Source organism: Geotrypetes seraphini, chromosome 2 (genome assembly GCF_902459505.1).
Source record: "Geotrypetes seraphini chromosome 2, aGeoSer1.1, whole genome shotgun sequence".
NCBI lineage: Eukaryota > Metazoa > Chordata > Amphibia > Gymnophiona > Dermophiidae > Geotrypetes > Geotrypetes seraphini.
This window is the reverse complement of record NC_047085.1, coordinates 141,924,070-141,938,132: the sequence shown is the minus strand read 5'-3', so window position 1 is coordinate 141,938,132 and position 14,063 is coordinate 141,924,070. Positions and strand designations below refer to the sequence as shown.

General features: G+C 44.7%; 1 protein-coding gene across 1 annotated transcript in view; it reads left to right on the top strand.

The window, feature by feature from the left end:
* Window positions 1-13,767, top strand: part of MIB1 (mindbomb E3 ubiquitin protein ligase 1) — a 273,835-nt gene extending 260,068 nt beyond the window's left edge. Inside the window, exons 20-21 of the mRNA XM_033933912.1 lie at window positions 4,050-4,150; window positions 12,356-13,767. Of these exons, the coding sequence (XP_033789803.1) occupies window positions 4,050-4,150; window positions 12,356-12,496 (242 nt within the window). The 3' untranslated portion in view covers window positions 12,497-13,767. The remainder of the gene's footprint in view (window positions 1-4,049; window positions 4,151-12,355) is intronic.
* The last annotated feature ends 296 nt before the right edge of the window (window positions 13,768-14,063 follow it).

Genomic DNA, 14,063 nt, shown 5'->3' with positions numbered 1-14,063 from the left:
CCTGGATAGAGGCCTGGCTTGGTCTTCTCTCCGGGTTCCACTGGCGGCCCTGTCGGCTTTTCGGGGGCTGGTGACAGGTCAGCGTTTGTCGGCCATTCCTGATGTGATTCGCTTTCTTTGGGCGGCCAAGTTGCTCAGGCCTCCCATAAGGCCCTCGATTCCCTCTTGGGATCTCAATCTGGTTCTTTCAGTTCTGGTGCGCCCGCCTTTCGAGCCGTTGGATGGCTGTTCTTTGAAGGACCTTACGCTGAAGTCGGTCTTTTTGGTGGCCATTACTTCCGCTAGGCGGGTGTCTGAGCTACAGGCTTTCTCTTGTAGGGCTCCCTTCCTGGAATTTTCGAGGGAGCGGGTTGTTTTGCGGCCTGTTCCTTCCTTTCTGCCGAAAGTAGTTTTCTCCTTTTCATGTCAATCAATTGGTGGTCCTCCCGGTCTTGGGTAGTCGGGAGGGTTCTTCTGAGCATCGGCAGCTGCGCAAGTTGGATGTCGGTCGGGTCCTCCGCGCTTATGTGCAGAGGACCCGGGAATTTCGGAGCTCCGATCATCTCTTTGTCCTTCTGGCGGGTCCTCGTCGGGGGGCTGGAGCTTCTAGGGCTACTATTGCGCGCTGGATCAAGGAGACGATTGCTTCCGCTTATCTTCTGAGTCAGAAGCCGGTTCCGGAGTTTCTCAAGGCTCTTTCCACTCGGGGTCAGGCGGCTTCTTGGGCTGAGTCGTTGCTCGTGCCTCCGGTGGATATTTGTAAGGCTGCGGTTTGGTCCTCCTTGCATTCATTTGTTAGGCATTATCGGGTAGATGTTCAGGCGCGTCGGGACGCGGTGTTCGGTGAGCGTGTTCTGGTTTCGGCCCTTCGGGGGTCCCGCCCGTGAGGGGACTGCTTTGGTACGTCCCATTCGTAAGGATTAACCTCTACTGGTCTGGAGAGTGCTAAAGAAGGAGAAATTAGGTTCTTACCTGCTAATTTACTTTCTTTTAGCTTCTCCAGACCAGTAGAGGTCCCCACCCTGTCTGTTATTGTTGTTGTTGTTGGGGCTGTTTCGCGGGCAGTTTTTGTTTTTTGCTGCGGGTTCTAGTATTTTTCTAGGGCCGGGGAGAATTAAAGAACAGCGGCTGTGGCTCGGCTGGCTTAGCTGGCGAGCTGTGGGGACATTTTCCTTCGGGTATTTCTCCTCTGCATTTTCCAACAGCATTTGGGTATGTTATTTGTTACTCCTGTTCGGAGTATTGTTTTCTTCCTGTTTTCCAGTTCTTGGTTCTGCTTGGCTATTCGGCAGACTGAGGGAAATAGAGAAGGGAGGATAGTATATACTGTCCCAAAGTTTTGTTTTCAGTTTCCACCTGCTGGTCATGATTAGATATATACCCATTCGTAAGGATTAACCTCTACTGGTCTGGAGAAGCTAAAAGAAAGTAAATTAGCAGGTAAGAACCTAATTTCTCCTTATCTGCAGCAGCATTCCGGTCCATTGTTCTTCAATGGGTCGGCCAACTTTCGATCTAAGACTAAGGCAAGGAACAAGAAAACAGACCGTTTCTTCAGTCAAAGATCTGAGGCCGGAAGCAAAAGCCTGGCTACCCTAGTCCACCCATGACCAAAGAGCAAGCTCTTGTATGTGTTTCCTCCATGGCCCATGATAAGATGGTTTCTCCACAGAATAGCAACCACCCAGGGAAAGTAGTCCTTGTGGTTCTGGATTGGCCGCACAGGCCGTGATGTGCGGACCTAGTGCATCTTCAGAGGGACAAAGGTCTCAGACTGCAGGTTCAGCTCAGTCTTCTTTCCCAGGGACTAGTGGGCATAGAAGATCTGGATCACTTTAGTCTTATGGCATAGCTCTTGAGCGCATGCTGTTAGAACACAAAGGATACTCTTAGGTAATCATTGCTACTCTCCTTAGAGCCAAGAACCTGCGATGATCTCTGCTTCCGCTAAGGTGTGGGAAACTTTTCAGCACTGGTGCACAAAAGAAAAGGTGGTTTCATTTAGTGTTCTGAACTCAGTGGTGCTGACTTTCCCAAGTGGAAGGGCTCTCGTGTTCAGAGCCCAAGAATTCAAAGCTCCCCTGGCTTCTCATCCAGATGTAGCCAGATTCTTAGAAGGGGCACTAACACTAAGTCCACCAGTAAAACAGCCATTTCCGTCATGCAACCTTAATGTGGTACTCCATGGCCTCAGTCAGGCTCCATGTGAGCCAATTCAGGAGGCATCTGTGATGGACCTAACCATCAAGACCGTTCTCCTCGTGGCTATTAAGTCAGCGAGAAGAGTCTCAGAGCTGCAGTTGCTGTCGTGCTGGGAGCCCTTCCTGAAGGTTATGAAGGCAGAGGTTTCCCTACGCATGGTCCTGTTCTTTTTGTCAAAGGGTGTTTCAATCAGAAGTAAGATTACCAGCATTCCAGACCACAAATTCAAAAAAGAAAAAAAGGATCAGACTCTGAGAAAGTTGGATTCAAGGAGAGTTCTCCTACGTTATATTGAGGTCACCAATGAGTTTCAACTGTCGGTCTATCTGTTTGTGCTCACCAGTCAGGCTAGATGCAATAGACCGGCATCCTAGGGTACCAGTTTAAAATGTATTCACGTGGTCATCTTGTCAGCATATATTGACTGTGGCAAGCAATCACTGGTCTCCTTGAAAGAGCATTCGGCAAGAAACATGGCTTCTTTGTAGGCGATTTCACCCGAGGAAATTTATAGAGCAGCGACCTGGTTCACACTGCATTTCCAAGTTCTATAGAGTGGACATGGCAGCATGGGAGGGCACCATATTTGGGTCCTCAGTGGTACAAGCATGCACAGAGGTCCTGCCCTAGATTTCTGAGACTGCTTTTATGTATCGCTACTATCCACTAGAAAAAGAGATTGCACTATTGCACTAGAAAAAGAGATTAGATTCTTACCTTGCTAATATCTTTTCTAATGGATTGCACTATTGCACTAGAAAAAGAGATTAGGTTCTTACCTTGCTCATATCTTTTCTAATGGATAGGTGTGTCATTCTGGAGCACTGCCCTGTCAGTTATTTCTTCGCTTATCTACTCTCTTAAATCAAATGGTTTGTCAAAGCTGAGATTTTGATGTCAGTCAGCCCTGAAGTGTATGAAGAACAATGTATTGCTTTAGCACATCGGGGAATGTTTGAACTCCATAAATGTTTCTGATTTGTATGATTATTCCAAAGTTTGGATTGTTCCGTTGCAATGTTTAACGTGTGTGTTATACTTTCAAAGCAGAACAGCACTGTATTTTGGAAAGTCTCCCTGTATCCCTCCTTATGTACACCTATATAGGGTTATCGCTTGCTTTGATACAAACTGAAAGGGGCAGCAGAGCCCTCAGTAAAAAGGAGGAGGAGTTGAAAACTTAGAGTGAATTCCTTCTGCACAACTCGCAAGCAGTGAGAAAATACCCTACTGTCCAGAACGATACACCTATCTACTAGAAAATATATTAGCAAGATAAGAGCCTAATCTTTTTTTTTGGTGGTATATCAAATTGTTCAGTCTAAAGAGGTTTGCCCAGGGAAGTCTTTTTAAAGTACCTATGATGTCATCAGTACTTCCTTTTTCTGGCTTTGCTCATCAGGCTGGATCAAAGTTCTCTGCAAGTCATTTCTACCCTATGGGCTTTATGTTTGACACCCACTGTCTAGATTCCCAGCTGCACCAAGCTTGTAGGGAAATAGTTTGGATCTTTGTCATTACTTAATTCAGTCATCTGTACTGGTCTGGTAAGACTCAAGGAAAGGAAATTTGTTTAGGATTGCATATTCACACTATATGGAACAGTCTTTTAATGAAACCTTGGTCGTTTTGATATGTCTGCTTGTTCTTTTTTTCTTTTTGTATTTTTTTATCTCTAGACTTTTGGTAGTAAATCTCCTTTATAAATAATGGGAATTTCTTATTTATATTTGACTGCTTTGTGATTTGAAACTTTTGTCTACTTAATTTTTTTGTATTTAAAATCCTATTTAGCCATTTAGATACTGCACGGTGACAACAGAGCATCATTTAGATTTTATAAAATGTTTTGTTTTCCTGCATTCTAGTAAGTGGAAACATTCCAGCTTTACAGAAGGATAAAGATAACACCAATGTCAATGCAGATGTACAGAAACTACAGCAGCAGTTACAGGACATCAAGGAGCAGGTAAAGTTCTCTCTGCTAGTGAACATATCAATAAGGGAAGGTGATAAAGACTTTGGGCACCTTTTAGTCAAAATCTTTTTATTAGTTTTACAAGAACAAGCCATATAAACATACTTACAAAATATATCGACTCAACCCCAAATTCCCCAAACAATCCTCCTGTTCCCCCTTCACAACCCCCCCCCCCCCGCCATAAAAAAATATATATATAGTCAAGGAAGTATAACAGAAAATTGAGACACCTGGACTCTTATGGTGTCACAGCCAAGAAAGGAATCCAATAACCTATCTCTGCAACCCCACCACCCTCCGCCACTGGCCACACCCTGAGGTCATACAGCTAGTCAGAAAACAGAACCAGTCATGTTATCAGCAATGCAAACATCTCAAAGAACAAATTACTTACAAGCTTATACCATGCCAGGAGCATCCCCTAGCCCTAGACCCAACTGAAATTCAAGCTCACTAGAGAAAATTCTAGGCAACAAAGAACACTTTAACAACTCTTGGAATAAGGCAAAAAAGAGGCCCAGTGGATCTCTCCTCCCACCCTTTACCTTCTCCCCTCCCCCACCCTTTACATTCTCCCCTCCCCAACCCTATCAGCTAGAGTCAGTGACTTTGGGCACCTTTTACAAGGCTGCAATAGAGGTTTCTATCCCAGGCCGGCAAGGTAAATGCTTCGATGCTCATAGAAATTATAAGTGTTGGAGCATATACCTCACTGGCCTGCAGTAGAAATCTCTACCACAGCTTTGTAAAAGCCAGCATTTATCTTGTCACAAAGAATTTCAGGATTCATTTCTTATGACTTTGGTTGATTTAAAGATAAATGTGGTGTGATTCAGTCATGAGTTTTTCAGCTACTGTAGTAAGCTTTGCTGTGATGATGTCACTATAATTTTGATATTTTATTGATTGTGAAATAAAATCTTATCTTCAAAGTAGTTTCTTTCATGGTATACCCATGGAACAAATCCTTGGAACAGTACAATGGTAAGAAATAGTGCTATCTTTAGAATTAAGTGATATGATATAGTTGCTTTATAGAGATTTAGGAATATATGCATATGAAGTATCTCTTTTTTGAAGTTTGGCAAGATGTTTGCCTACATGTAATCAAATCCTGTATCTTGTAATATAAGTTTTTACAGAAGTTCAGATATTTCATTAATGTCATGGTACTTTGTGGTCTGGTGTTAGAAAAACACATACCATGAACTTTTTTGTCATATTTGTGGCAGATAATGGTCCTGCTACGACAGACTAGGTATCTGCCCGGGATGGCAATGCAGCATTAGTACCTATGAGATCCTTTTCTATGCTGGATCAGTCACTGCTGCCTCCTCCCTCTCTGGCACTGAGCTTAAAGAGGTGTGAGTGCTGCATGGACCCTGTAAGCATAGGCCCATACTCAAGCACTGCTTTGTCTTAAGCCACCTCTGAGCAGACTCATGTTGAAGTGGAACAGATATGTTAGTGCTTCAGTTTGGACCTATACTTACAGAAGCTGCACACTACAAAAACAACTTCAAACTTGTTGCTGGCAGCAACCCAAAAGTGGGGAGGGAAGGGGGTGGAGATGAGTTGCTGGTAACCTAGACGTGTAGGGGGGGGTGAGAAGTGGAGATGATGAATTTCAAGGGATGGGGAAGGGGTAGCTTGGCTTTGATATCCTAAGGACAGCCTTGATAGTATATAAAAATAAATTCCAATGCAATAGAGATGGTATGCTGAACCAAGGGTCTTCCATTTGCTCCAGTGAGTCCGTTGCAGGATATTATGCTCACTGTTTTCAGTACCTCCTCCTTCTCCCTGCTCTCTGCTGCCCCCAGTCAGTTATTTCTTCTGCAGATGAGCCTGCAGGAGCAACTTTGATCTTCTGGTTGTATTTTTTGTTTTTCAAGTATTTTTTAATGGTTTGTTGTTGTTGTTGTTGCATTGTTTTTGTGCTTCCTTCAGCTCCAGTGACTGCTTAGCTCCATGAGAGGAGCAAACTTGGGTCTGTAGCTGACAGATGGCTCCTGCGATGACCTACTCAACCATCCTGCTTGAACTATGGAGCTCAGGGTTTTCCCCTTCAGTTTGCTCACTTCTTGACTTAGTGCTAGTGCAGGCTATATAAGCACCAATTGTGTTTCTTCGGAATGCACATGGTGTCGATTGCACTTTCCCTCCTCCTCCTCCTCCTCATGGTGTTTGGATTCTGGTCCCAGGGTTTAAGGCTCAGTTTGTCTGTGGCCTGACTAGCAGCCAAAGAATCAGAAGAGGCAGCTTTCATGATGGCAGAGGTCCTCTCCGATTTCCAGCTACCCTGAGAGGAGCTATGGCAGACTGCAGCACATCTTTCCAGCATCTGAACTGTGAGTAGGGCTTTCACAGCCCGCAGGGCAGTTCAGGGGTAGGGGTCTGAATTGGAGGTTGTTGTGATTATAACTTGTAGCCTTGTTCCCCCACCCCAAAAATCCTAAAATTGCTGGTTTTGGCTGTTCTCCAGTGGAGTTAACAGCCATTTTTTTAGTGGGAAATCCTGCCGGTGACCATCTTGGATTTTTCCAGATTTAAATAAGTTATCCAACTTCTTCAAAAATCCTCATTTTGGACTTTGATTACCAGAGATAGAGTCCTTATGTTCCAGTAACATAAATTCATGCAAAGTTTGTACCAGGTGGGCATCAGAAGAGCTCCCTTGTACCGCATGTTCTGCTACACATGCTAAGGAGGCGGGGACCTTGGTTTCAGCCTCTGAACATCTTATTAATGCTGCCAAACGACTGTTGGGATGGTTAAGGGATGACATTTCCCTCTTGGAGTCCCTTACTGTGGTGCCAGTACCTAAAGGCACTGATGGCCCTGAAACGAAAAGAAAGCGCTCTAACCCTCCTCTTCGGGAGGGGGGGGGGAGGTTCCTCATCCTCTTTGCTGTTCACATCTGATTTTGTGAACTTGCTCTGGTAAACCTTTGTCAGTGGTGCTGGTGCACCTTCTGGATCAGCTAAAGTGCGACCTGCGCATCCTCCCTGTGTTTTGGTATCTGCTCCTCCTCCACAGAGGACTGCATCTCCCCCTGACTCTGACAGTTGGTCGGACGGGGTCACTGAAGATGTTGATATAGATACTTATCCTTTTTCACAGAGTGAAGCTTCAGTCAGAGATGATGTGACACTGGACAAAGTGGATCAGGGTCTGAGTGCTGCTATGGACCAGGGCAAGGACCCTTGTGTGCGCAAGCTGTTCAAGTCTACTGCACTGATGGATCTTCTCATTGAGTCTCTGAAGGAGCTCTAAATTGATCCTCCTCAGCCTACTACACAATGTTCTCTGCTCAGTGTAATATACTCTCATCCTTTCCGTGGCGTCTGGATATGAAAGTTCTGATATCTGAGCACTGGGAGAACCCTGAGGGCTCTCTTATGGTGGCTAAAGCTATGTCTAGGTTATATCCTATGGACCAGGAGTTCCAGCAGATGTTTGCAATGCCTAAACTGGACTCTCTGGTGACCAAGCTCAAGTCCCTTCCAAGTGAAAGGGGGCGTAGTGCTTAAGGATCACAGACTGGACATGTTGTTCAAAAGGCAGTTTGAGGCCTTGTTTCTGGTGGTGAGGGCTGCTGCAGCAGCCTCCTTTATGGCTTGAGCATGCCATTCTGGGAATGTATGATGGGAAAATACTGTGCAGTTTTTTATAATATTGGTTTTGTTTTAAACTTGTATATAGTTTATTTTTAATATTTCTGTTTTGTTTGACTTGTGTTTTTAAAATGTCTGATTATTAATTTATGAATATGTATTTTGTAACTCCCATAGATTTTATGATATGCAGGATATAAATGTTTTAAATAAATAAATTCTAAATTGGTGCACCTTCTTATCTTCCTTCCCAGCTGTTGCTGATGAGAATAGACTATGTGGCTGATGCTCTATATGATCTGCTGAGATTAGTAAGCAAGGTTTCGGCATATTCTGTCTCTGCTTGTAGAATTTTATTGATCAGACATTAGGCTGAGGATTCCACGTCCAAGGCCACTCTCAACAGGCCTCCATTCAGGGGCAATATGCTGTTTGCCCTTGGGTTGGATGACTTCATGGATAGTGTACAGGACTGCCATCCGAAGTCACTTCTGGACAGCAGGCCTAGGACTTCTAAAGGACAGGCCAATGGGTCCTTTTGAGGCTTGCGCCGTTCAAGCCTTTTCTCCTCTAGGTCCAAAGATCCTTTCAGAGCCCACAGCAGAGATTCTCCGGGAATAGAAAATCCCAAAGCTCCGCCTTCCATCCTGGTGGTTGGCCCAAGAAGTTGCAATGACAACAGGTCTCCAGCCTCTCCGTGCAAAATCGGAGGCAGGCTGCAGGACTTTATGGAAGCATGGAAGGCAATCACAACTGACCAATGGGTCCTGGAAGTCATCAGGGATGGCTACAAGTTGGAGTTCGCCCATCCCCTCTCTACCAAGGTCGTGAACTTGGCAACCCTGCAAAGGTTACTGGACATTCAGGCAATCGAACGGGTAGCCCAGTCACTCTTTAGTCACTCATAGTTCAGGCATATTTTAAACAGCAATTCATTCTAAGTAATGGCTGACCCCTTTCTGTTGTTTTTTCCTTTTTTGTGTTGTCCTATCTAAATTGTAGTTCTACCTTCTATCCACCCCAAAGTACGTTATAATATGTTTTGTTTTTATGTCTCAAAGAGTATTTTAATTCTGCTGTAAATCACTTTGAAATTATTTTGTAAGTGTTTATCAAATTTTAATAAAACCTGAAACCTGTTATAGATTCGGGCTCTGGCAGATACTCCATATACTTTGTCATGCCCAAGAGAGGCTCAGAGGATTGGAGGCCGAATCTGGACCTCAAGTACGTCAATGCAGTGCTCTAGCTACCTCATTTTTGTATGGAAACCTTTCAGTTGGTCATTGCCTTGGTGCAGCCAGGAGAGTTCCTGGCGGTATTGGATCTGATGGAGGCATATCTCCACATCCCGCTATTTCCAGATCACAAGCGCTTCCTTCACTTTCATGTCCTGGAACAACACTTTCAATTCACGGCTCTTCCCTTAAGTCTTGCCACAGCTCTGTGGACCTTCACCAAGGTTGTGGTAGTGGTTCACCTCCTCAAACTAGGTTGGCTTGTCCACCCTTAATTGGACCACTGGCTCATCAGAGTTTCCTCGCAGGAGGAAGCAGAGAGAGTGGTACAGACTGTCTTGGCGACTCTTCAGAGTCTAGAATCGATTGTCAACTTGATAAAGAGCCAGCTGCAGCCTGTTCACTCTCTGGATACCTGGGTATCCGATTCGACATGGAGATAAGCCGGGTATTTCTTCCAGAGGCACGCTGACTGAAACTTGGGAACCAAATCCTCGCTCTCCTGGCACATCAGTCTCCGTCAGCCTGGGATTATCTTCAAGTCCTGGAATTGATGGTGGCAATGATAGAAGTGGTTCCTTGGACGAAAGTGCATGTGTATCCCCTGCAGCACTCCCTTCTTTCTCCTTGGTCTCCACAGAGGGACCCTCTGCATGTTCGCCTGCCCTGGACGTCAGTGGCCCACTGCAGCATGGCATGGTGGCTTCGTACTCAGGCATTGACTTGAGGGATGCTTCTACAGATCGACTCTTGGGCCACACTTACAGTGGATGTCAGCCTACTGGGCTGGGGAGTGCATTGTGAGGATTACCCAGCCCAGGGGCGATGGTCCCCATCACAGTGCCGTTGGTCCATCAAAAGGCTGGAGCTGCAAGCCATCAGATTTGTACTGATTCGGTTTTAGCCCTGGTTTTCGAACAAGGCGGTTAGTGTGTTTTCCAACAACACAACAGCAGTGGCTTATGTCAACAAGCAAGGGGTCACCAGGAGTGTCCGCCTCCAGAAGGAGGCGAAGCTCTCTTCCATTAGGCAGAAACTCATTTTCTAGCCATTACTGTGGCTCACATCATTGGAGTGCAAAACATGCAGGCAAGTTTTCTTAGCAGACACTCTGGACCCAGTGGAGTGGTCTCTCTCGCCTCAGATGTTTCAGTCCATTGTCGACCACTGGGGCAGCCCAATGTTTGACCTCACGATGATGGCAAGAAACAAAAAGGCAGTTCGTTTCTTCAGCCACAGATATGAGCAAGGAAGTGCTGGGATAGAGGCATTGGTTTAGCCTTGGCCAGTGGATGAACTCTTCTATGCGTTCCCTCCCTGGCCCATGGTGGGGAAGAGTTCTGTAGCAAGTGGCCAGGCATCAGGGACAAATTATCCCAGTGGCTCTGGACTGGCCCCGGCACCCATGATATGCACATCTGGTGCATCTTCAAATCAGTTCCTCTCTGAGGCTTCAGCCACTCCAGAGACCTCTCTCAAAGTCCAATTGTCCTGCAAGATCCGGAGCACTTTGGTCTCATGGCATGGCTCTTGAGCGCTCGGCTTTGAACCGAGAGGGCTACTCAGATTTGATAGTGTACACCCATCTGAAAGCCAGGAAGCCGGCCACAGCAAGGATACATTCCAATGTTGGTGCCACAAGGAGCAGCTGGATCCTGCCATGACTTCGGTGTCAGCTGTCCTGTCTTTTTTTTCACGAAGGTCTGGATATGGGGCTGGTAGTTTCTTCCCTGAAGGTCCAAGTTGCGGGAATTTCCAGATTCAAGGTGCCAGATATTCTCTCTCTCTGCACCTGGATATTATCAGATTTTTTTTTAGGGGGCTCTGAGGCTCCAGCCTCCAGTTTGACAGCCCTTTCCATTCTGGAAGCTGAACATCATGCTGGAGGGGCTCTCGTGGCCTCAATTTGAGCCCTTGCAAGATGCCTCCCTGACTATCAAGACTGTGTTCCTGGTTGCCATTACTTCAGTGAGGCGTGTCTCTGAATTGCAAGCCTTATCCTGCAGGACCCTTACCTGCATATCACAGAGGCAGGGGTTTCTTTGAGGACCATTCCCTCCTTTTTACCAAAGGTGGTTTTGGTGTTTCACATCAACCAGGAAATTCAACTTTCAGCCCTCTGGATCTAAGAAGAAGGATAAAGTCTTGAGGGTGCTGGATGTCCAGAGGGCTATCATGTGTTACCTGGAAGTCACAAATGAGTTTTGTCTCTCAAACTATCTCTTCGTTCTGACAAATCCAGTGAAGTAGGGGAGGCTGGCTTCTAAAGCTATCATTTCATGATGGATTAAGTCAGCTATTTCATCCTCCCACATTGTCTGCGGAAAGCAGCCTCCTTTTGCTCTTCGGGCCCATTTGACTAGAGAGATTGCCTCTTCCTGGGAGGAAGCCAGGACAGTTCCTCCAGATGAGATTTGCCAGGTGGCGACTTGGTCATCCCTTCACACTTCACCAAATTTATAGGGTGAATGTGGCAGCTCAGGAGGACTCATCCTTTGGAGCGTCAGTTTTGAGGGCAAGCTTATCTCTCATGCCTGGGGTTTTGGGGATTGCTTAGTTACATCCCTTGGTTCAGCAAATCATCCCTATTGCACTGGAAAAAGAAATTAGGTTCTTACTTTGATAATATATTTTCCAGTAGATAGGGATGGTATGCTGAACCCCCGCCCATCATTGTTGATGCACCTGCCTGGACCGCCTGCTTTCGTAAATTGGAAGACATTGTATATACAATGCATGTAATTCTTTAGGAGTTTACCCAGAGTTCTACAGTTTATTTTGGTTTCCGGTTAATAAACTTTGTTATTAGATCCTTTCCTTTCCATGGCGTGTTTCTGAGCTATGTGTTTGAATTTATGAGCAGATCAAGGTTTTCTTGGGGGTATCTCCTCGTTCTCCTTCTTCTGTTCTCTCCTATAGGGCTGTCATTGACTTTGAAACCAACTGCCCAGGGGCAGCAGGGAGAAGGAGGAGGTACTGAAAACAGTATCTCCAACAGACTCGTGGAAGCAGATGGAAGACTGTTGGTTCAGCATACCATCCCTATCTACTGGAAAAGATATTATCAAGGTAAGAACCAAATCTCTGTATACTTTTTAGTCAATAAAGAGATTGGAAAACAAAAGCTATACGTCAGGATCCTGAAGGTTTTTGTACTAAGTGACGCCTATCATTGATGTATGCTTCAATGCATTATTTGTTTTTCTTATGATGTTTTCCAAAGAAGTGTTGTGAGAATCTGAATCATTGCTGTATTTCAAAACTGAATTGTTTTATGTGATGTGCTTTACAGTTATTTTTTTGTTGATCTTTCACAATTATCTTATGTTTTTATGCAGACAATGTGCCCTGTATGTTTAGATCGCTTGAAGAATATGATCTTCCTTTGTGGTCATGGAACTTGTCAACTCTGTGGAGACCGAATGAGCGAATGCCCTATCTGTCGCAAAGGCATAGAACGAAGGATCCTGTTGTACTAAATCAGAATTACCTGTCTTTTGTGAGCATAACAAATAGTGCTATCTTGATCATCGGATTCCTTTCCTGTAAGCTTTAAAGGCAATTAACTGCTTTTTTTTTTATGATGAAAGCATCTCCAGTGTTGCACATGCACTACATTTTCATTGCTTAAAGACTTGAACACTCAAAAGGCAGTATTTAAAAAAAAAAATAACAAATTCTAATTTTACAGTCCAGGATAGTTAGAATAAGCTGAAGCTAAGTTGTTTTCTCTGTAAAATGCAATGCCATTTTTGTATTTGCTTTAGTTTGTGAAGTTTTTCTATGTAGATCTTTGTTACCTTCTCTGAAGTCTGTCTTTTACATGCAAAGAGCACTTGTCTGTACATAACTGAATTTTCCCTATTATAGAAGGATCCTCTTATCACATTTTGGTTAGTAGCATTTGTAAGTAGCAGCATTTACATGCGCTATTTATACATAGTGATTCGTATGTCATTTAGGTGGTTAGGATGCACCTAAAATATTAACATGGATTCCCCAAGGGTAAAGTATGTTGATGACAAAAATATGTGAATGTTGGCATTTATACTTGCTCCAAGGCACAAATAAGGGCGGGTGTAAAAGCTCATTTCCAGTTCTCTCTACCCCTCATGCATTTTATCTCCCCCTGCCATATAAAACCTTGCACCCATCTTTCATGCTGACAGAAATATCCTCCCCCACCCAAAGGGATTTAGGCAGACATCTCTGACCCCAATTCCCCTACTTTGGCTCCTACTGGGTATGATGTTCGTTGGTATTCATGCACTTATTTGGCAGCCTGACTCCCAATGATAATACTGTGAGATTATAGCCAGTGGTCACAACAACCATTTTTAAATGTGGAGCAGGTTGTGAGTGGGGTTTACTCCTCCTCCCATTAGACACTAAGGAACATTGGACCCTTGTAGGAACCAGGTTAAGGGGATTGCAGAGTGTGTAGGGGGGCAGTCTACCCAAAGTCCTTTGAGGATGTTGTTTCTGCCAGGGGAGGGATAGTGGCAGGTATGAGGAAAAAGGGTTTTTCATACTTAGGGGGGAGGGGATTGGACATTAGATGCATTGCGGAGGAGATTAGGAAGATTAGCTTTTGGGAAAGTGGTAGGGGATTTTTTTTAAATGCCTTTTGGGGGGGAGATCCTGAGGTTGGGGGTATCAGGAAGGGATCACTGACAGGGCAAGATATTCAGTGGAAGGGGAGGACTGATGTTGTAGGATCAGGTGTGGGTTCTGATCGGGAGCAAAGATTAAAAAAAAAACTACTTCCATGCATATGTGGGGTGATGATAGACAGGGTTTTCCTCTACATGCAGCTTTTTAAAATGCATTTCCCATGGGACATGGGGAACCATCAACATACCTATTTTACGAGAGAATCTGCATTTGATAGAGCTGCTTGTAAAATACTTCGGGAATTTTCCACATCTCAACCTGGATATCTAAATTCCTCTCTCCTTGTCTAAAATCTGCTTTTTGTGTCTTAAAAGTTTTCCTAATCAAGTACATTTCAGTGGGAGGCTTAGATATTTATCTTTCTTTTTATCA